Below are 24,227 nucleotides of genomic sequence, written 5' to 3'. Positions count from 1 at the left end.
CAAATATACCTGGAGTGGAACAATGAAATTCTTCCTTGCTGTGACTTTAACAGGCATATTAAATCAACAACGCTGTAAATAAAAATACAGTAAATTATCAGTTATACTATAACCAAACAATAATAGTGCAAGGCAAATTATGTAGTGCACTTTGTAGTGTGATGCTGAGGTAGGGTTTTGATTAGTGTTGTGCAGATATAATGAGCAACTAGGAAGCCAAATGGTATGTAGCTGAATTGTGAATGGTTTGGAATAAAAGAGCCTAATGGCTGATGGGAGGAAGCTATTCTTGAACAGAGAGGTAACTTCTCAGGTTCCCGTGCCTTCTTCCCAATTGTAGCAGCGAGATGAGAGTGTGGCCAGGATGGTGTGGGTCTTTGATGATACTAACTGCCTTCTTGAGGCAGCACTTCCTGTAGATCCTTTGATGGTGGGATGTCACTACTCCTGATGGAATGGTCAATGGTCATCACTTTCTGCAACCCCCGATATTCTGGGGCATTCGAGTTACTGAACCAGGCCATGATACAACCAGTCATTAGGCTTTCCACCATTCACCAGCAGAAGTGTGATAGAATATTTGGTGATATACCAAATCTCCTCAAATTTCTGAAGAATGTTATCAGTTTCCTGTAATATCTTGTTCTTTTGAATCAAAGCCAAACTGTGCACCGAATGCAATCAAAGCTTCAATCTTTATCATTCTGATGAATCTGCAACATATGGCATGGGTAGGAAAGGGCAGAGAACCTGCAAAATGAATAAAGGGAATTAGGCCAACCAGCAGAAGTGTAGGGAGGAACTGAAAATGCTGGTTTAAACTGGACTGACACAAAAAGCTGGAGTAACTCAGCGGGTCAACCAGCATCATTGGTGAAAAGGAATAGATGACGTTTCTGGTCGAGACTCTTCTTCAGACTGAGTCGGGGGATAGTGAAACGAGAGATGTAGCCGGTACTTAGGACAAATGAATGGAAGAAATGTAGAAAGCAATGATGATCACGTAAATGCTGAGTCCACACTGATCCATTTTTGGCTGTAGGATAGTGATTTAAGAGTCATGCAAGCAACAAAACTCAGCAGGACAACAGTAAAACTAGAATGATTAGGGCGGGGGATGGACGGAGAGGTAGGGGATACAAGGGTTACTTGAAGTTAGAGAAATCAATATTCATACTGCCAGGTTGTAAGCTGCCCAAGCAAAATATGAAGTTCTGTTCCTCCAATTTATGTTTGGCCTCACTCTGACGATGGAGGAGGCCTAGGACCGAGAGGACAATATGGGAATGGGAAAGGGAATTAATATGTTTGGCAACCGAGAGATCAGGTTGGCGAGGCGGACTGAGCAGCCTGTCGATGACATTTTAATGATCAAGGAATAGGACTCATAAGTCTCATCAGTAAATTTGAATACGCTGAGTGATTATATCATCTGTGCTGTTTCTAAAAGTTATCAGTGGGTAGTTTCCCAACATAAATTGTTTGGGACACATTCATTATATCTCCTCTCAATTAATGATTTGCCCACTTCCACTAATCTCTATCATCTTCTGCTCACACCATTTCATTTTCCACTCAAAATGTTGCCGTTAATCCACACCAGCCTATTGATCATTAGTTTGCAATTTTATGTGAGGAACATTAAATTAAATGAGGGGTGATCTTATAGTGGCGTCCAAAATCATGAGAGGAATAGATCAGGTGGACGCACAGAGTCCTTGCCCAGAGTAGGGGAACCAAGAACCAGAAAACATAGGTTTAAGGTGAGGGGGGAAAGATTTAATAGGAACCTGAGGGGTAACCTCTTCTCACAAGGGGTGGTGGGTGTATTGAACAAGCTGCCGGAGGAGCTAGTTGTGGCAGGTACTATCGTAATGTTTAAGAATCATTTAGACAGGTACATGGATAAGACAGGTTTAGTGGGATATGGGTCAAACGCAGACAGGTGGGACAAGTGTAGATGGGACATGTTGGCCGGTGTGGGCAAGTTGGGCTGAAGTACCTGTTTCCACATTCTATGGTTCTATAACTTAGTCAAGTATGTCCTAGCATTTAATATAAAAGACTGCATTAGACATGCTGATGAGATGTCCTCAACCTGAAACATTAAATATTTTTCTCTCTCCATTGATGCTGCTTGACCTGCACTGGATGTATACATTTAAGATTTCCAGAATCTGCAGCATTTTGATTTTAGACAAATCCTTGCCCCATCCACTACTTTAATTAGATCTTCAAAACATTAATTTAAGTTTGTCAAGTATATACAGCCTTCAATTCTTCAATTCTAGTTCTATTGGCGATTCGGAGCTATATGAATAAAAAAAGACGATAGAGTTTAATATGAACATCCCCACCAGGAGTGACTGAGGTAAACGGTTCAGTCATCTTTTTCTTTTTCCCCGTGGTCGGGCCTTTGATCCCTGCGCACATCGCCGCCGCAACGATGAAATTCATGCCCTTTAAGACTCCGGCATCGGAATGGAAGAAAATGGACTTTCCGAAGACATACTAAGACCACGGCTCCCGAAGTCCACGGGTCGAGCAAAAACGGGTGGGTGCAAAAGAAGGACTCCGCGATGTTAAACAGTGCTGCTGTGGCTGAGGCTGTGACCACAGATCCATGGTGTTCTTGATGGCTTCAACACAGGCGATCCTCGGTAAGGCATCGCCCACTCCGCGATGGAATTCAGTGCTGCGCCGTCGCTGAAGCTCCGGCAGGAAAGGCCGCACCAATCCAGTTGGTAGGCCGCCGGGGGGGGGGGGGGGGGGGGGGGGGCAAAAACATTTCAACGCATCTCCGACCAGGTCTTTAGTTTCTATTTTCCCCCACCCACATAAAAATGACTAAGAAACCTTTAATCTTTTAGAATCAAAAAGAAAGGAGGAAAGTGAGGGATTGATGCACCTGATGTCATGATGATAATTCAAGGTCTTTTGGTTTCACTTGGTTGCAACTTCAAAAAGCAAAGTCATTTATGTCATTGATTTTGGCATCTGCAACTCATTTACAATTTTAGCATTGCTCTTTCGTTTCATATAAAAACTCATTGGTATACCGTTGCAAATAAAAGAAAGTTTCCTGTTATAGTGTATTCAATTGAGTGGTTCCAGATGGTGATGCTTTAGTTGCCAAATTCAGATTTTTCAGTTAACAGTGAAATTGGATGTTTGCTTGTTACCAGATTTACTTGGGGTGATGTAATCTTAACCTTTAGTAATGATATTAGCATTCAATTGTCCTTGAACATTTGTAACCAATTTTGTAAAACATTGCTTAGAACACTTCTATAATCTGTTAGATCGTGGAACATATGAAGAAATGTTTTTATTCACTGTGAAGTGGACAGATTTATCACATACAATTAGATCATAACACTATTATCATACCTTCCTTATTTGTAATGTGGAATAACCACAAATATGTACTTAATAAATGTTATCCTATCTGTGTTTGCTGAATTAGAAACATAGAAACATAGAAATTAGGTGCAGGAGTAGGCCATTCGGCCCTTCGAGCCTGCACCGCCATTCAATATGATCATGGCTGATCATAAAAAATTATTATTGTTAGTTCAATCCTGGCTTCTGGTGTTGTCTGCAGCAAGTATGTGTGTGATCTTGTGGGTTTACTGTTTCTCCAGTTTCCCCCCCCATATCACCAAATTATGTGTAGTGGGTGGTTAATTGTTTAGGGTATATTGGCTCTGCTGTGTGGGTGATGGGGGATGGAATTGATAGAAATGTTTTATAAATGGGTGCTCAATGGTCAACACAGATTCAGTGATCTGAAGGATCTGCTTCTGTGCAGTCTGGTTTTGTGAAGGAGAGATCCTGCCTGACAAATCTGCTGGATGGAGTTTTTTGAAGAAGTAAATAGCAGGATATACAAAGGAGAGTCCGTAGATGTTGTTTGCTAGATTTTCAGAAAGCATTTGTTAAGGTGCCATGTGTGAGGCTGCTGTGGAAGATGAGAGCCCATGGATTCTTAAGGATAAGGGGGAAATCCTTTAAAACCGAGATGAGGAGAACTTTTTTCACACAGTGAGTGGTGAATCTCTGGAACTCTCTGCCACAGAGGGTAGTTGAGGCCAGTTCATTGGCTATATTTAAGAGGGAGTTAGATGTGGCCCTTGTGGCCAAGGGGATCAGAGGGTATGGAGAGAAGACAGGTACGGGATACTGAGTTGATGATCAGCCATGATCATATTGAATGGCGGTGCAGGCTCGAAGGGCCGAATGGCCTACTCCTGCACCTAATTTCTATGTTTCTATGATTCAAAGGGCAGATACTAGCATGGATGGCAGGTTGGCTGGACGGCAGAAGGCAAAGAGTGTTAATAAGGGTTTTTTTTTCAGGTTGGCTGCCAGTATCTAGTGGAGTTCTGCAGGGGTCGGTGCTAGGGGTGCTACTCTTCACGTTGTATGTTAATGATTTGGATGAGAGGATTGAAGCCTTTGTGGCTGTTTGCAGATGATACGAAAATAGATGGGCAGATTGCGTGGAGAAAGCAGGAACTCTTCAGAAGTTCCATATAGTTTCCAGCAATTTTGTGTACCTTCGATCTTCCAGCATCTGCAGTTCCTTCTTGAACTCTTCAGAAGGACTTGGACAGGTTGGGAGAGTGGGAAGAGAAGTGGTAGATGGAATATAGTGTACCAAAGTGTGGAGTCATGCATTTTGATAGTAGGATAAAATTAGACTATTTTCTAAATGCGGAGAAAACCTAGAAATCGGAGGTGCAAAGGGACTTTGGAATGCTGGTGCAGGATTCCCAAAAAGTTAATTTGCAAGTCAAATCAGTAGTAAGGAAGGCAAACACAATGCTGGCATTTATTTAAAGAGGGCTGGAATACAATTACAGGGATGTAATGCTGAGTCTCTATAAGGCACTGGTCAGGCTGCATTTGGAGTATTGTGAGCGACTTAGGGCACCATATCTGAGGAAGGATGTACAGGCTCTGGAGAGGGTTCAGGCTACGAATTACCCCAGGAAAGAGTGGGTATCATATGATGAGCGTTTGATGGCACTGGGCCTGTACTTGCTGGACGTTAGAAGGAACAAGGGGGGGGGGGGGGTCCTCATTGAAACTTAACAAATAGTGAAAGGCTTGGACAGTGGATGTGGAGAGGATGTTTTCACTAGTGGGAGAGTCTAAGTCTGGAGATCATAGGCTCAGAATTAAAGGACATTCCTTTAGGAAGGAGATGAAGAGGAACATCTTTAGTCAGAGGGTGGGAAATCTGTGGAATTCTTTGCCACAGAAGGCTGAAGGTCAAGTCAGTGGATATTTTTAAGGCAGAGGTAGATAGATTCTTGATTAGTATGGGTGTCGGGGATTATTAGAAAAAGGAAGGAGGATGGAGTTAGAAGGGAGAGAAAGCCATGTTTGAATGGTGTAGTAAACTTGATGGGGCCGAATGTCCTAATTCTGCTTCTATCACATGATATACTCCCAATGTTCATAACATATGGTAAAGAGATTTTAGCACAGGTATGAGAGTATAATTTCAGACTTATTCAAGTCCTGTCAGCTTTTTGATGGATTGAAATGGGTCATTTGGCCCATCATCCATGCCAACCCATTTACATTAGTTCTATGTTATCCCACTTCCACATCACAGTGCACACTAGTGGAAATTTACAGAGGCCAATTAACCAACAAACCAGCATACATTTGGGATGTGGGGGGAAACTGGGAAACCCAGAGAAAACCCACACAGTCACAGGGAGACTTGCTAACTCCATACAGACAGCACCTGAGGTCAGGAATAGTTGTATATTAATTGTATATTGACTCGGGGCATAAATGTTATCAGAATACTTTTTTTTAGACAATCTATCCTATACAATAAAATATTGGAGGCATATGTCAGTAGAATATATTTGAACCAGGATGTGGGAAGCTTTAATGTATGCATAATTTTTTTCATTGGTTTGTTTGAAAGGAGGTTTTAATTAAGCCTTTTTTTTGTGTGTTTTTTTTTTGCTCGATCAACGTACGACATACTCTAATTCAATATAAAACATTACATAGACTATATTATTCAAAAACTAAAATAAATAAACTTTTCCCCAATGTCTCACCCATTTGTGATAAATGTCAGTCACAAGAAGCTAACATAGCACACTCTTTTGTTTTTTGTATAAAAATCCAAACATTTTGGAACGAAATATTTGAAATCTTCACAAAATTATTTAAAATAAAACTTGTACCAAAAGCAGAATGGATCATTTTTGGAATATCGGAAGGTAACCCCAAATTAAACGTGTTTCAAAAGAACTTACTTAATTACGGGCTAATAATGGGAAAAAAGCTTATACTCAAATTTTGGAAAAATGCTCCAATACCAACAATAAAAATGTGGATTTCAAACATGTTTGAAACACTACACTTGGAAGAGATGAGACTCCTCCTAGCAGGCAAAGCAGACCACTTCCAAAAGACTTGGTCTGCATTTATGGAACTATTACAAGCATAAGGTGCAATAGTAATTTAAAATATAAATGGTACCAGGATCTGGCAATAAATTTAAAAAACACGGTTGGTATATCCTTTTTTGCGAGTTTTGTGTTACCTTTTTTTTCTTTTGTTTCTAGGGTCTTATTTCCTTTCTTTACTTCCTTCTCTAACTTCCTCCCTAAGGGGCTTTCTTTTCCCAACACTTTCCTGCACCTTCACGATTCTTGCTCACTTTCCTTACTTCTTTTATTTCTATCTTTTTTAAAGCTCGAAAAACGAAGTGGCACAACAAATGTAATAAGATACATCTGATGTGTATTATTGTAATTTACTGTACTTCTAATAAAAATAAAATTAAAAAAAAATAATAATAATTATGCCTTTGTTAGAATGAATACCATTTACCAAGATTGATTATTTTTTACTACAGTATTAATAACAGATGGATAGATGTGATTTATTTTAACATTGTTAATTTTTGTGTTATGGGTAGACAGCATCTCTCAGATTATATTCCAGTTAAGGTTTTTCACACAGAGTGGTGAATCTCTGGAATTCTCTGCCACAGAAGGTAGTTGAGGCCAGTTCATTGGCTATATTTAAAAGGGAGTTAGATGTGGCCCTTGTGGCTAAAGGGATCAGGGGGTATGGAGAGAAGGCAGGTACAGGATACTGGGTACACAAAAATGCTGGAGAAACTCAGCGGGTGCAGCAGCATCTATGGAGCGAAGGAAATAGGCGACGTTTCGGGCCGAAACCCTTCTTCAGACAGGATACTGAGTTGGATGATCAGCCATGATCATATTGAATGGCGGTGCAGGCTCGAAGGGCTGAATAGCCTACACCTGCACCCATTTTCTATGTTTCTAAGACCATAAAACATAGAAATAGAATTACGTCATTCGGCCCATCAAGTCTGCTACCACATTCAATCATGGCTGATGTGTCTCCCTCTCAACCCCATTCTCCTTTTTCTCACCATAACCTTTGGTGCCCTTGTTAATCAAGAACCTGTCAATCTCTACTTTTAAAATACCCAATGTCTTGGCCTCCACAGCCATTTGTGACAATGAATTCCACAGATTCATCACCCTCTGGCTAAATAAATTCCTCCTCATCTCCATTCTAAAGGTACATCCTGTTATTTTGAGGCTATGCCCTCTGGTTGTTGACTCTCCCATTATTGGAAACATCCTTTCCACATGTCCACTCTATCAGAGCCTTTCATTATTCAGTGGATTTTAATAAGATCCCCGCCTCATCCTTCTGAATTCCAGCGAGTACAGGCCTAGAGCCTTGAAATGCTCCTCATATATTAACCCAATCATTCCTAGTATCACTCTTGTAAACCTCCTCTGGACTCTCTCCAACACCAACACGTCCTTCCTCAGATATGGGGCGCAAAACTGCTCACAACTGTCTTTCATGCAGTGGAATGGAATTTGTTGACTGTTTCCTTTGCTGATGTTGTGCAACAGTGGTTTTGTATTGCTAATGGAAACTATAGAAGTCATGATTTTTGAGGCAAAGTGAATAGTACAGATACTGGTTTTGACTTGTATGCATAATTTTGCATTTAATCCTTTATTTGAACAAATAACATCAAAACTTTGCAAATGTAATAAGTGCATGGTGTATTTCGAGCCTGCATCGCCAGAAGGAGGTCACTTGTCTATGGCAGCTCTCAGAGATATTTCATTTGCTCACTTTCTGTAAACATTCTCTCAAGTTTCCTCCCCGATGCTCTGACCAAGCACCAGGGATAATTTAGCGTAGACAATTATCCTAACTGCTACAGTGGCGCAGCGGTAGAGTTGCTGCCTTACAGCTCCAGAAATCTGGGTTACATCCTGACTATGGGTGTTGTCTACTCAGAGTTTGTAGGTTCTCCCTGTGATCAGGTAAGTTTTCGGATGCTCCACTTTCTTCCCACACTCCAAAGACGTACAGGTTTGTACATTAATTGGCTTTGGTAAAACTGTAAATTGTCCCTGGTGTGTAGGATAGTGCTAGTGTATGGGCTGATCGCTGGTTGGCATGGATTCGGTTGGCCAAAGGGCCCGTTTCTGTGTTGTAATCTCCAAATTCTAAACCTACAAATATTTGTAATGTGGAAAGAAGCCAGGATAAACTTGAAATCCGGCAATACTCAATCTATTCATGTTTTCCTTCAATGAAACAAGATGACCAATCACAGACTTCTAAACTAATATTATTCTATATTTCCAGGAAGGGTTCCCATCCACTGAGGAGGCATACAACTTCTTCACCTTCAATTTTGATCCTGAACCTGAAGATTCAAACGAAGGGTCAGAAGTGAGGAGTCACCCGCAAACACTTCATGACGTTGATCAGGGTGAAGAGGAAGCGGCAGAGGAGGGTGGTGAAGAGTCCGCAGTCAGCAAAGATGAGGAAAAGGAGGAAGAAGGAAAGGTATAACATTGTTGAATTTCCAGGGAAATACAAGTTGCCTAGTGTTTCAGTAACCTACTGAAACAATTATTTTTCAATATTTTGGATCCAAAAGTGACATACCATAGAAGACAAAGTAAGTTATATTTTGGCTCAAGGTCTGTGAGCAGTGGTGGACTGCAGGGATCTGTGCTGGGCCCTCTGATCTTTGTGATTTTTTGCACACAGTGTGGAAGTCTATCAAAGGATAGTGAGATATGGGTCAGTTACATATATGGGTGGAGAAATGATAGATGCGTGTAATCTGAGCAAGAGTCAGGCGTTGTACTTTGCGAGGTCGGCTATAAGAGTAAAATATACAATTAATGGCATGACAGTTTTAATAGTTCCCTAGTTCCTTTTTTTTTTTTTCTTTTATATATATATTTTTTTTTAATATTTTATTTTATTAGAAGTAAGCACAGTCATATGGCACCAAAGTGCCTAATATATATTTTCATAATACATTTTATGTACAACTTCAACTTTTTTTTTTGTTGTTACATTGAAAAAAGATGAGAATAAGAAAAAGAAGTTAGATAGTAAAGGATAGAAAGATGTGAAATATATAGTGTGTGAAGAAAGAAAACAAGTAAATGAAGAAAGTTGAGAGAGAAAATAGTGAAAAGAAAAGGAGATCATTATTTATAGTCTTGACCAACCCTCGTCCAGTCCTGAAACAGTTATTTTTTACAATTGTGTTGCACCATATGATTCCAAAAAAACAACGAATGGAGACCAACTCGTTATGAATTGGTCTGATTTATCCATTAGGAGGAATCGCATTTCCTCAAGATGAGCGGTGTCCAACATACTTGCAATCCACATTTTAAGCGTTGGTATTGATGTACCCGTGCAGAATTTAAGTATTAATTTTTTTGCTATTATTAAACCATAGTTAAGGAATAGATTTTGAGATGTGTTCAATTTATTCCCATCTTCCATTACATCAAATATAATCATTTCAGTATTAGGTTCCATTCTTGTCTTGAATAATTTTGTAAGTATTTCAAAAATATCATTCCAAAATCTATAAAGTTTTATGCAGGAAACTAAGGAGTGTGTTATAGTTGCCTTTTGGGCTAGACATTTATCACAAGTGGCGGATATATTTGGATAAAATTTGTTCAATCTTGTTTTTGAATAATATAATCTATCTACAATTTTAAATTGAATTAGATTATGTCTTACATTAATTGAACATTTGTGAATATATATCAGGTACTTTTCCCATTTAACCTTCGTAATTTTTATCATTAATTCCCGTTCCCACTCTTCTCTAAGTACCTCTGTCGATGGTAGGTCTATATTTAGAATACTATTATATAAATAAGATATTAATTTTTGTGAGTCAGCTTCAATATTCATTGCTTCTTCCAATGTCAGGAGTTACTTTTTGATATCCTTGTATATATTTTTTCACAAAGTCGCAAATCTGAAGATATTTAAAATATTGGTTGTTTTTCAATTTAAATTTTAATTGTAGTTGTTGGAATGATAGTAGGTTTCCCATTTCGTACATATCCCTGATCCTTCTAATTCCGAGACTTTCCCATTGGTTATATGTCTTATCAATAAGAGATGGTTTAAATAAAGGGTTATTCGCTATTGGCATTAACAGTGATAGATTTCTTAATTTTAAAGATAATTTTATTTGTTTCCAAATTCTTATTGTACCATATATAATTGGGTTCTTCTTATATATTGTGTTATTCAGTTTTTTGGGGGAAAAGAGGATCGTTCCTATATTACAAGGATGACAATCCTCCTTCTCCATTTTTATCCATTCTGTCTGTTGTGTAGAACTATCCAACCAATAAATCATATTCTTAATATGCACTGCCCAGTAATAATACATAAAATTCGGAAGTGAAAGTCCCCCGACCTCTTTTGGTTTACATAAGTGTTTTTTTGTGATTCTATGATGTGATCCTAGTTCCTTGAAAGTGGTAATAGTAAAGGTTTAGCGTATGCTTGCCTTTGTTGATTCGGCCATTGGGTATAAAAGTCAGGAAGTCATGTGCTATTACAAGAATTTGGGCTCTTTGTAGAGGGTGCAGAAGAGGTTTATGAAAATAGTGTCTGGATTAGAAGGCATCGACTATAAGGAAAGGTTAGGCAAACTTGAATTGTTTTCACTGGAATATCAGAGGCTGAGGGAGACCAGATAGAATAGAAGTATATAAAATTATGAGAGGCATAGATAGGGGAGATAGCCAGAACCTTGTTCATGGGGTGGAAATGTTAAAGATTAGAGAGCAGAACTTTAAGGTCAACGAGAGAAAGATTAAATGAGACGTGCTTGCAAGTTTTTGCTACACAGAAGGGTGAGTGCTTGGAACACGCTGCCAGGGATGGTGGTGGAAGCAGATACAATAGCTGCATTAAAGAGGCTTTTAGATAGACACATGCAGGGAATGCAGGCAGAGGAGATTAGTTTAATTTAGTATCATGTTTGTCTCGGACATTGTGGGTTGAGGGGCCTGTTCCTGTGCTGTATTGTTCTATGTATGTTTTCTGTTAACTTTCCCTGTTTCCAACATTTGCTGTCAAACTTCCTTTCAACAATTAACTAAATAAAAAATGAAACATAGGTACATTTTATTCTGGTCTAGTTATGCTTCGGTTTTACAAGATTTTTGAAGGAGGAAAGAACTTGGAAAATAGCAATGAGTGGTGTCATTTGTTAGTTGCCTTCATTATAGTACTGTTGCAATAAAGCATATCTAGATCACTATCTGAATAGGTCTTGCGAGAAACACATGAGATTGTGGATGGTGTGAGAGGACAAAAATCAGCTCAGCTTCGTGTCCTTGGCACTTTATCTTTGGATGATTTATGTTTGGCATGGATTCACTTGGCTGAAGGGCCTGTTTCTGTGCTGTATCACTCTGTGACTTATTCCCAGTAATCTGTGGCACTCAATCAGATCATGATATGGGACACTTTTCAAAGATTAAGCTGGTTTATAATGTGTAATGACTTATTTTTGTGATCCATTGGTGTGCTTTCCGACTAATGCAAAGTGAAAACACCTTTTCCAGGCAAATAGTGAGGAAAATAATTGGAAGAGCAAATATGTAAGGAGATAGCAGATATTAGTAGTAAGCACAAGGTAGTGATTGTGGGAGATTTCAACTTTCCACACAGACTGGGAAACACATTCCGTAAATGGGCTGGATGGTTTGGAGTTTGTAAAATGTGTGCAAGATAGTTTTTTGCAGCAATACATTGAGGTACCTACTAGAGGGGGGGCAGTGCTGGACCTCCTGTTAGGAAATGAGACGGGACAGGTGGCGGAGGTATGCGTTGGGGAGCACTTCAGGTCCAGTTATCATAATACCATTAGTTTCAATATAATTATGGAGAGGGTCAGAACTGGACCTAGGGTTGAGATTTTTGATTGGAGAAAGGCTAACTTTGATGAGATGCGAGATGATTTAAAAGGAGTGAACTGGGACATTTTGTTTTATGGGAAAGATGTAGAAGAGAAATGGAGGACATTTAAAGGGGAAATGTTAAGAGTACAGAATATTTATGTTCCTGTTCGGTTGAAAGGAAACAGTAAAAATTGGAAAGAGCCCTGGTTTTCAAGGGAAATTGGACATCTTGTTCGGAAAAAGAGGGAGATCTACAATAATTATAGGCAGCATGAAGTAAATGAGGTGCTTGAGGAGTATAAGGAATGTAAAAAGAATCTTAAGAAAGAAATTAGAAAAGCTAAAAGAAGATATGAGGTTGCTTTGGCAAGTAAGGTGAAAGTAAATCCAAAGGGTTTCTACAGGTATATTAATAGCAAAAGGATAACGAGGGATAAAATTGGTCCATTGAAGAGACAGAGTGGATAGCTATCTGCAGAGCCAAAAGAGATGGGGGAGATATTGAACAATTTCTTTTCTTCGGTATTCACCAAGGAGAAGGATATTGAATTATGTGAGGTAAGGGAAACTAGTAGAGTAGCTATGGATACTATGAGGTTCAAAGTAAAAGAAGTACTGACACTTTTGAAAAATATAAAAGTGGATGTCTCCAGGTCCTGACAGGATATTCCCTAGGACATTGAGGGAAGTTAGTGTAGAAATAGCCGGGGCTATGACAGAAATATTTCAAATGTCATTAGAAACGGGAATAGTCCCCGAGGATTGGCGTACTGCGCATGTTGTTCCATTGTTTAAAAAGGGTTCTAAGAGTAAACCTAGCAATTATAGACCTGTTAGTTTGACTTCAGTGGTGGGCAAATTAATGGAAAAGATACTTAGAGATAATATATATAAGCATCTGGATAAACAGGGTCTGATTAGGAACAGTCAACATGGATTTGTGCCTGGAAGGTCATGTTTGACTAATCTTCTTGAATTCTTTGAAGAGGTTACTAGGGAAATTGACGAGGGTAAAGCAGTGGATGTTGTCTATATGGACTTTAGTAAGGCCTTTGACAAGGTTCCTCATGGAAGGTTGGTTAAGAAGGTTCAACTGTTGGGTATAAATGCAGGAATAGCAAGATGGATTCAACAGTGGCTGAATGGGAGAAGCCAGAGGGTAATGGTGGATGGCTGTTTATCGGGTTGGAGGCAGGTGACTAGTGGGGTGCCTCAGGGATCTGTGTTGGGTCCTTTGTTGTTTGTCATGTACATCAATGATCTGGATGAAGGTGTGGTAAATTGGGTTAGTAAGTATGCAGATGATACCAAGATAGGGGGCGTTGTGGATAATGAAGATGATTTCCAAAGTCTACAGAGTGATTTAGGCCATTTGGAAAAATGGGCTGAAAGATGGCAGATGGAGTTTAATGCTGATAAATGTGAGGTGCTACACCTTGGCAGGCCAAATCAAAATAGGATGTACATGGTAAATGGTAGGGAATTGAAGAATACAGTTGAACAGAGGGATCTGGGAATAACCGTGCACAGTTCCTTGAAGGTGGAATCTCATATAGATAGGGTGGTAAAGAAAGCTTTTGGTATGCTAGCCTTTATAAATCAGAGCATTGAGTATAGAAGCTGGGATGTAATGTTAAAATTGTACAAGGCATTGGTGAGACCAAATCTGGAGTATGGTGTACAATTTTGGTCGCCCAATTATAGGAAGGATGTCAACAAAATAGAGAGAGCACAGAGGAGATTTACTAGAATGTTGCCTGGGTTTCAACAACTAAGTTACAGAGATAGGTTGAATAAGTTAGGCCTTTATTATCTGGAGCGCAGAAGGTTAAGGGGGGACTTGATAAAGGTCTTTAAAATGATGAGAGGGATAGACAGAGTTGATGTGGACAAGCTTTTCCCTTTGAGAATAGGGAAGATTCAAACAAGAGGACATGACTTCAGAATTAAGGGACAGAAGTTTAGGTGTAACATGAGGGGGAACTTCTTTACTCAGAGAGTGGTAGCGGTGTGGAATGAGCTTCCAGTGGAAGTGGTGGAGGCAAGTTCGTTGGTATCATTTAAAAATAAATGGGATAGGCATATGGATGAGAAGGGAATGGAGGGTTATGGTATGAGTGCAGGCAGGTGGGACTAAGGGAAAAAAAGTTGTGTCGGCACGGACTTGTAGGGCCGAGATGGCCTGTTTCCGTGCTGTAATTGTTATATGGTTATATGGTTTAACAATGGATTTAACAAAGTCAGCATCCAAATCTGTATGCTGCAGAAAGCAAAATTGTTTGTCTTCCCACAATTTACATGAAAATAAGGAACCACGGTTTTTGAAATCAAGCAAAGTTCTGTTAACTTTCATTCATACAATGATATAATAACTTGGATATGAAATTACTCCAATTTAATTTTAAGAAATGGGAGGCATGGTGGCGCAGCAGTAGAGTTGCTGCCTTGCAGCGGCAGGGTGCCGGGTTCGATCCTGAGACTATGTGACTTTGATATTGCTGCAAACAGGATTTTCATTGTGTCGCTATATCACTGTAGTTTGGTTTAGTTCAGAGAGACACCGCGGAAACGGGCTCTTCAGCCTACTGAGTCCGCACCGACCTGCGATCCCTGCACACCAGCACTATCCTACACACACTAGGGACAATATACAATTTTAAAGGGCGGTCACGGTGGCACAGTGGTAGAGTTGTTGCCTTACAGCGAATGCAGTGCTGGAGACCCGGGTTCGATCCCGATTACGGGTGCTGTCTGTACGGAGTTTGTACGATTTCCCCGTGACCTGCGTAGGTTTTCTCCAAGATCTTCGGTTTCCTCCCACACTCCAAAGACACACAGGTTTGTATGTTAATTGGCTTGGTAAATGTAAAAATTGTCCCTAGTGGGTGTAGGATAGTGTTAATATGTGGGGATCGTTGGTCGGCACAGACCCGGTGGGTCGAAGGGCCTGTTTGCGCACTGTATCTCCAAACTAAATAACTAAACAAAAAATTGAATTATAATCCATTTTAACAGCATGTTAAATTGTTTATGTTCTTTATCGTACAACTTGGACGTAAGACTTGATTGACATTGTAGCATTGCAAATTTTCAATTAAGTCACAAAGACGCATGACGGATTTACCAAAGCAATTTAGTTTTTTAGTTTAGTTTAGGGATACAGCACTGAAGCAGGCCCTTCAGCCCACTGAGTACGAACCCTGCACATTAACACAAGCCTACACACACTAAGGACAATTTACACTAATACCAAGTATACATACCCAAGCCCATTAACCTACAAACCTGTGTCTTTGGAATGTAGGAGGAAATCAATGATTTCGGAGAAAACTCACGTGGTCATGGGGAGAACGTACAAACTCCGGATAGACAGCATCTGTAGTCGAGATCGAACCCGGTTCTCTGGCGCTGCAGGCCCTGTAAGGCAGCAACTCTACCGCTGTCCCACCGTGCAGTTAATTGCTATATATGTTGAAAAGCAAAACACTGAAAGTGCTGAACATCAGAAATAAAGAGAGAAAACTTTGGATCTGCTCAGCGGGTCAGGCTTCTGAGGAGAAGAATTGTTTATGTTCTTTATCGTACAGCCTGGAAACAGGCTTTCAGCGCAACTCATCCTTGCCGAACAACTCTGTTTGCCATTCTTCGGCCCACTTGCCTAGCTGATCAAGATCCCACTGTAATTCTTGATAACCATCTTCACTGTCCCCCACCTATTTAAATCTTCTGCAAACTTGCTTGTCATGTCTTTATATTGTTGATAAACAATATAAGCAATGGACCCAGCACCATCCCTGAGACACACCGCTTGTCATAGGCTTCCAGTCGGAAAAGCAACACACTGACTTCCTCCAGCCCTCTCTGCTTCATACCATTAAGCTAATTCTGTATTCAATCAACAAGCTCTCCCTGGAATCCATGCGATCCTACCAGAGCAACCTACCATGCATAACTTTATCGAAAGCCTTGCTGAAGTTCATATAGATAATATCTGGCCCTGCTCTCGTCAATTTTCTTGGTTACTTCTTCACAAAATTCAATCAGATTCATGAGATGTGATCTCCCACACACACAAAAAGCATGTTGACTATCTCTAATCAGCCCCTGTCTTTCCAAATGAATGTATATCCTGTCCCTCAGAATCCTCCCCAGTAACTCTCCTACCACAGATGTTAGGTTCACTTGCCCATCATTACCGGGCTTTTCTTTGCAGCCCTTCTTAAATAGAGACACAACATTAGTCAACCTCCAGTCTTCCAGCACCTCACCATGTCTAACTTTGATCCACATATCTCAGGGGTCATATTACAATTTCTTCTCGAGCTTCCCACGGTGCCCTTGGATTTCTATCCATCCCTTACCCACCCTGTTTCCAAATTAAAATTAACTTGCTTTCTCTCTTCTCGAATTAGGACAGAGGATTTTTAACCAGAAACATTAACTTTATTCCTCTTTCCACAGGTGCTGTGGATTTCAGATTTTATTTCCAATTTCCAACCCCCTCTTTTTTTTATGATTCCCAGAAGTTTTATTTTTATTTATAATGTGGAAAAGATGGTGATGTGTTACCATGAATGGCATGGTTCTGGTTAAATAATATTTTCCCATATGTTCTTGATTGTTTATCTCCCCCTTGACCGTGAAGGATTATTGTAGGGAAAAAAAACAACAACATCAAAGGGGTAGCAGTTTGAGTACAGTCTTTTCAACTGATTATATGACTGAACGTTTAGAAAAAAAAGTGTCGGTGAAATGAGAAAAGAGTTGATATTTTATTGGAATGTAACCGATTGAGCACAAATGTAACTGCAATTAATTGCTGGCTCTTGAGGAATAAGTATGGTCTGGAAATTAGTTTGCTCCAACAACCCTATGCTTCTTTTGTTTGTTTTGAATCAATTTATCACTTATCTACTTTTTGGGCTCTCACACAGACCCTATTATCACAACATTAATTCAGCATGCGAACAACTCAACGTACATGAAATATATCTTATTAACACATTTAAACTTTAAAGATGTTACTTGCATTTCTTTTGAATGTCTGAACAGAATTTTAGCTTATCTAACAATCAAAATGAAAAACTGAACAGTTGACATGTGCCTTAGCAACACTTCAAAGATGACCGAACTTTTAAGAAGCAAGATTTATTTCTCCAGTAACCTATTTCTCCCTTTATGCAGGTAGTGGACCATACAAATTCACTCACAGCTCTCGAATTATGTTAAAATGAGTACTCATCATCTGAATTTAGACACAATTCACAGGGAGATTGGTAGAAAACACAGAGATACAGCATGCTGTTCTTACATGTGCATTTCCACACAGAATCATAACATAGAAACATAGAAAATAGGTGCAGGAGTAGGCCATTCGCCCTTCGAGCCTGCACCGCCATTCGATATGATCATGGATGATCATCCAACTCAGTATCCCATCCCTGCCTTCTCTCCATACCCCCTGATCCCTTTAGCCACAAGAGCCACATCTAACTCCCTCTTAAATATAGCAAATGAACTGGCCTCAACTACCTTCTGTGGCAGAGAATTCCACAGATTCACCACTCTCTGTGTAAAAAATGATTTTCTCATCTCGGTCCTAAAAGACTTCCCTCTTATCCTTAAACTGTGACCCCTAGTTCTGGACTTCCCCAACATCGGGAATAATCATCCTGCATCTAGCCTGTCCAACCCCTTAAGAATTTTGTAAGTTTCTATAAGATCCCCCCTCAATCTTCTGAATTCCAGCGTGTACAAGCCGAGTCTATCCAGTCTTACTTCATATGAAAGTCCTGCCATCCCAGGAATCAGTCTGGTGAACCTTCTCTGTACTGCCTCTATGGCAAGAATGTCTTTCCACAGATTAGGAGACCAAAACTGTACGCAATACTCCAGGTGTGGTCTCACCAAGACCCTGCACAACTCAAGTCAAGTCAAGTCAAGTTTATTTGTCACATACACATACGAGATGTGCAGTGAAATGAAAGTGGCAATGCTCGCGGAACAACAAAACAACCAAACAAATTATAAACACAATCATAACACACATATTATTTTACATAATAAATAATAGAAGGAAAAACGTTCTGTACAGTTAGTCCCTGGTGAGAAAGGCGTTTACAGTCCGAATTGCCTCTGGGAAGAAACTCCTTCTCAACCTCTCCGTTCTCACTGCATGGCAACGGAGGCGTTTGCCTGACCGTAGCGGCTGGAACAGTCTGTTGCAGGGGTGGAAGAGGTCTCTCATGATTTTGTTTGCTCTGGAGTTGCACCTCCTGTTGTATAGCTCCTGCAGGGGGGTGAGTGAAGTTCCCATAGTGCGTTCGGCCGAACGCACTACTCTCTGCAGAGCCTTCTTGTCCTTGGCAGAGCAATTCCCGAACCAGATGGTAATGTTCCCGGACAAGATGCTTTCCACCGCCGCTGCGTAGAAGCACTGGAGGATCCTCGGAGACACTCTGAATTTCCTCAATTGCCTGAGGTGGTAAAGGCGCTGCCTTGCCTTACTCACCCAGTGCTGAGGCGTGTGATGACCATGTCATATCCTCAGAGATGTGGACTCCCAGATATTTAAAACAGTTCACCCTATCCACAGGATCCCCATTTATACTCAATGGAGTGTACGTCCTCGGATGATGTGCCCTCCTAAAGTCCATGATCAGCTCCTTCGTTTTTTTGATGTTCAAGAGGAGGCTGTTCTCCTGGCACCAGAGTGCTAGATCAGCCACCTCCTCCCGGTAGGCCCTCTCATCATTGTCTGAGATCAGGCCCACCACCACAGTGTCATCAGCAAACTTAATTATTGAATTGGAGCTGAACCTAGCCACACAGTCATGTGTGTACAGGGAGTACAATAGGGGGCTGAGGACGCAACCCTGGGGCGATCCTGTGCTCAGGGTGAGGGACTTCGATGTATTCCCTCCCATCTTGACTACCTGGGGCCTGGCGGTGAGAAAGTCCAGGACCCAGGCACACAGGGAGGTGTTGAGCCCCAATTCCAGTAGCTTCCCGGCCAGTCTGGTGGGGACTATCGTGTTGAAGGCTGAACTATAGTCTATGAACAGCATCCTCACTGCAGTAGAACCTCCCTGCTCTTATACTCAAATCCTTTTGCTATGAATGCTAACATACCATTTGCTTTCTTCACTGCCTGCTGCACCTGCATTCCTACTTTCAATGACTGGTGTACCATGACACCCAGGTCTTGTTGCATCTCCCCTTTTCCTAATCGGTCACCATTCAGATAAAGTCTACTTTCCTGTTTTTGCCATAAGGTGGAACAGAATGCGGAAGTTTGACAATTCTGACATTTTGCGATTAATCTGGAGTCATTTATTCAGTCTTGCAACTTCCAGTGTATTTATTTATGACTGAAACCATTCACAACATTCTTTGCAAGCCAACAACCACTTTGCATTCCCCACAACATGATCACAAATAATTGAAAGCCAATACTATTATAATTAAAGCATGTGAACCAAGGGAAAGTCACATCAGACTTTTCTCCAGTTGGCAGCTTTTAGGTTGTGGTTGGCAGAAGAGTACGATTATTTTGCCAACCAACTCTCCTCCGATCCAATTATTCAAATTGAAAGGAAGATACAGCATGAAAATAGGTGCTTCGGCTCACTAGGTCCATGTTGCCCATCGATTACCCATTCTCCCTGGTTCTATGTTATCCCAATTTAGCATCCACTCCCTACACACTAAAAACAATTAATTACAAATCTGCACATCTTTGGGATGTGGGAGGAAACAGAACACCTGGAGGAAACCCACGTGGTCACAGGAGAACATGTAGACTCTACCCAGACAGAACCTGAAATCAGAATCAAGCCTGGGTCTCTGGCACTGTTAGCAGCAGCTCTGGCAGTGTGGCACAGGGGAACTTGAAGAGAGTGAAGACATTTATTCAAAAGCATGCAAAACTTTTAAAAGCATTCAATAACATTCAATAACAAAAGTATTCAATAACTATTGCATTATTCAGGTCATCGTTTAGTTCAAAGTCATGTGACACGATCGAGTATTGGGCAAGGCAAAAGTCTTAGGAGTTACAGTTCATTATACTTCTGCTATTTGTCCCCACAGAAAAGGTTCCAACTTTGTTTAAAGGAATTATTATCTTTAATGGAGTTCTGTCTATTATATTCAAATATTACTTTAATTTTAAGAGGCTAGAAGCGATACAAAGCAAAAAGCTTCAGGGAGCATGGAATTCCAAATAGCCAAATCAAGTGTTTCAAATATAGCAGCTGGAAAAACAAAACTGAAGTCGTTGTAAGATTCAGCATTGGAGAATGTGTTATGTGGGTTTTTTTTTGGTAAGTGGTCATGTACTGGAAAATAAAACAATGTTCTTTAATTACTGCAGGAAGAGGATGAGAGGCTTGTGAATGATGATGAGGAGGATGAGGATGACTATCTCTTTATAATTGATCAGACAGCTCGTGATTTTCTCATAGTGAAAGCTCCTGATTATGAAGGCTACAACAATCGACAGCAGAGAGATAGAAAAGTCCTTTTTATCCCCAGTATTCTGTCAGGTAATCTATTTTGTATGTCATTTCTTTTGAACATTTCCATTTCGAAAGAAAAATGGTGCATTGACTTTTTATTTAGCAAACATTAAACATGGAAATAGCATTTTGTGATGAATTCAATTGTCTGAAACACTACTGGACAATTACTTTGTGAAATTGTTAACCCACTTATCAAAACAATAAATCCTTCCTTCATTCAAATTTTTGGCAGTTTAATCTTAACAAGTTACTTAATAATAATGTATGGTGCCCAGTAATAAGTGGGGTTCTAATGTTTATGTAAACATTCTCTATTATAAATATGCTAGCAGATACGCTAGCAGAAATATTTAATACATAATGTAGGACAAAAACAGGATGATTCAACGATGTTGAAATCCTTCATTTTTTAATGTCTTCCCATAAACTGATTACCAACAAATAGGCAATCTCTATGTTAAAAAAACAAACTACTGAAGGACTTCAACAGGTCAGGCTGCATCTGTGGAGGGAAATGGACAGATGATGTTTCGGACTGAAGGAAGGTCCCAGTCTGAAATGTGGTCTGTCCATTCCCTCCACAGATGCTGCCTGGCTTTCTGAGTTACTCAAACTTTCAGAATTACAGTCCCTTGTCTCAGTCTTTTTCTATGCTTCATTCTGATGTACAGTATCTACATCAGAAAAGGTTCCTGAAAACATGCAACCAAGGTTTCTTGAAGATGAAGGCATATATGTTGGAGAAAAACCAAAAGTTTCCAAATCCAACCAAAACATTATTGAGAATCGACTACTTAAAAATGAAGAGGTAGGCAAAACCAATAATGGGTATACTTGTCCACATTTCTCAAACAAAAGTTGCACGTTATTATAATCTACAAACATCTGAGCTATCTAAAGATATTTAATTTTGTCATCAAAGGGAAAAAGATGGTTTGGAAGCGATGGCAGAGTTATAGCCTTGGCTAACCCAATTAAACAGACCAAAACCAGACCACCTATTTTTTCACCCCATGATGAAGTGGATCCTGCAATAGAAACTTTATATAGAAAGGTAAGTTGCGCATGGTGTTTGCTTGTTCTCTGATCAGTTTTAAAGCATCAAACATATTTTCTGACTGAATGCCTGTCAAGCCAAATATTGATGAGATTTTAATAATGTCTGTTTCAGACTCCAGGTAAGAACTGTTTCAGGCTGCAGTAGGTAAAATGTAGGATTGTAGCTTGATGGGAAGATTTACAAGTTATAGTTTGCTTCTTCATTTCTTCTGTGTGTGAAGGGGAAGGGAGGTAAGAGAGAGAGAACGGTTTAGCTCAGTTACTTTTTATCTACTTCTCATGAAATGTCATCAACTTGAAACGTCAGTGCTGTTTCAAACTCTGCCTAACCTGCTGAGGATTCCCACCATTTTTGGTTTTGTGTGAAAATATGCAAGTTTTTTACATTTTCATGCCCTATATTTCCATGCTTAAATATTGTTATGCTGTTTCTAATAGGACTCCATAGTGACTCATCAAAAAATATTAACACATTAAATTACTCAAAAGTGAATATTTAAAATGGCCATTGGTCACTTGGCATCATTTCACATGCCAAATAGTTCCATGTATTTCAAGACTCATTTATATACTTTCTGAGTTTCCCTAAATAACGTATGTATGTATTGAGCCAAATCCATAGCGATGGATTTAATCAACAATTCCTTTTGAAGAAAGTATAAGAGCAGTGCCCTGACTTATTGGATGTTCAAGAGAGTTTATTGTGTAGTGTCCCTGATAGGACAATGAAATTCTTGCTTTGCTTTAGCACACCAGAACATAGTAGGCACAAATACAGAACAGATCATTGTGTCCATATACCATTGTATAAATATATACACACATGAATAAATAAACAGATAAAGTGCAAATAAACAGATTATAGGCTATTAATGTTCAGAGTTTGTCCAAGCCGAATTTAATAGCCTGTTCTCAATAAGAATAACTGGACTATGATATCCGCAATATAAATCTCCAGGAAATCATTTTTACCAATTACTTTTGAGCATTTGAGTTCCCAAGCCTTTTCAATAATATGTTTTTCCACATAAATACAGAGAAAACGAAATTTGAAAGTCTTGCAATTCCTAACACGTGCTCTATTTAAAATAGCAATTAAATCAACAACATGTGAGCTTTATGTTTGCAACTTGATTGTCTTAACTCTCAGTAAATATGAAGATCTTGAGACTTGGTGCATGACACAACTTAGAAAATAGATCAGTGATCTGGACATAACATAATTTCCTCTTGGTGGATTTCTTCTTGCGTATCTGTACCTGGACTTTAGCATAAATCCCAGTACCACAAATCAGCAAAATTGAATCTAGTGCATATTAACTGGGGCATGATTATTGTACTGAATTGATTAAAAAGTGTTTACATCATTCTTCTAGCTGAAATAGCCATTGGCTTTATTGACCTCAAGCCTGATCAACTGACTGCTTTTGAACTCGCTACAGTTGAATTTGAAGTAATTGCAATTAATTGTAGCATCAGCATGAAAATCAGGGTGGAGAGTGACTTCAATTAATTTCTGGACAGAATCACACCCAGGTTGTTGGAGCTATGTGGCAGAAACCTTGCCTCATGGGCATTGCTTAAATTGTGTATCGAGGGGGAAAATGCAGCAACCATGGCAATATTGAAGCAGGGATGCTGCAGTACCGATCCATGGAGAGCAGCATTATCACCCAAACAAGAAATCCTTCAGCAAGTGTGCCCATTTGCATGACATTGTTTCATGGCTGCTCTCCTTAAGCTGGTTAGAACAATTCATTTCATTGTGGACTTTAAAAAAATTATAGTCAGATCACAGATCTTTAAAGTGAGAGGGGCAACATTTAAAGGAGATGTATAGGACACGTTTCTTGGATGCATGGGGGTGGCGGTGCAGGTTAATACAATTGTGGCCGTTAAGAGGCTATTAGATAGGTACATGGATGCGGAGGGATATGGAAATATATGAATCCTGTGGAGGCAGAAGAGATTGGCTAAACCTGGCAGAACCTATAGTCTTTCCTTTAACTGGCTAGCACACAAACAAAAGCTTTTCACTGTACCTCTGTACACGTGACAATAATACACTAAACTATTTCTGTGCTGTACTTTTCTATGTTCTAACAGAGGACTGACTGATTTTTGCATTCTGATTTTAGGCCGAGAGGTCAAGGTACAATAGTCAATATATCGCTGGTTCAGGTGAGCCACAGGGACACTTTCAACTGGACATCGATGTTGCTGGTATTGTTTTCAGCCACCACCCAATGTTCAGTCGTGAACATGTATTAGAGGCCAAACTGGCTCAACTGTATGATCAGTATCAACTTCGACAACAGAAGAACCTTGCCAACCTTTACACTGACAAGGT

The 24,227-nt window shown here is 39.8% G+C and overlaps 2 protein-coding genes across 3 annotated transcripts in view; both read left to right on the top strand.

Moving 5' to 3' along the window:
- LOC129699137 (ADP-ribosyl cyclase/cyclic ADP-ribose hydrolase 2-like) overlaps positions 1–24,227 on the top strand; it is a 263,707-nt gene that overhangs the window by 81,366 nt on the left and 158,114 nt on the right. The gene's annotated exons all lie outside the window — the stretch shown is intronic.
- cc2d2a (coiled-coil and C2 domain containing 2A) overlaps positions 1–24,227 on the top strand; it is a 137,499-nt gene that overhangs the window by 44,176 nt on the left and 69,096 nt on the right. For both annotated transcript variants that reach the window (XM_055638802.1, XM_055638794.1), the window contains 5 exons: positions 8,695–8,898; positions 20,671–20,842; positions 21,490–21,626; positions 21,741–21,872; positions 24,016–24,225. In XM_055638802.1, coding sequence (XP_055494777.1) covers positions 8,695–8,898; positions 20,671–20,842; positions 21,490–21,626; positions 21,741–21,872; positions 24,016–24,225 — 855 coding nt within the window. The remainder of the gene's footprint in view (positions 1–8,694; positions 8,899–20,670; positions 20,843–21,489; positions 21,627–21,740; positions 21,873–24,015; positions 24,226–24,227) is intronic.

The sequence above is a fragment of the Leucoraja erinacea genome, chromosome 1, assembly GCF_028641065.1.
Source record: "Leucoraja erinacea ecotype New England chromosome 1, Leri_hhj_1, whole genome shotgun sequence".
Classification (NCBI taxonomy): Eukaryota; Metazoa; Chordata; class Chondrichthyes; order Rajiformes; family Rajidae; genus Leucoraja; species Leucoraja erinaceus.
This window is presented reverse-complemented; position numbering and strand designations above follow the sequence as displayed.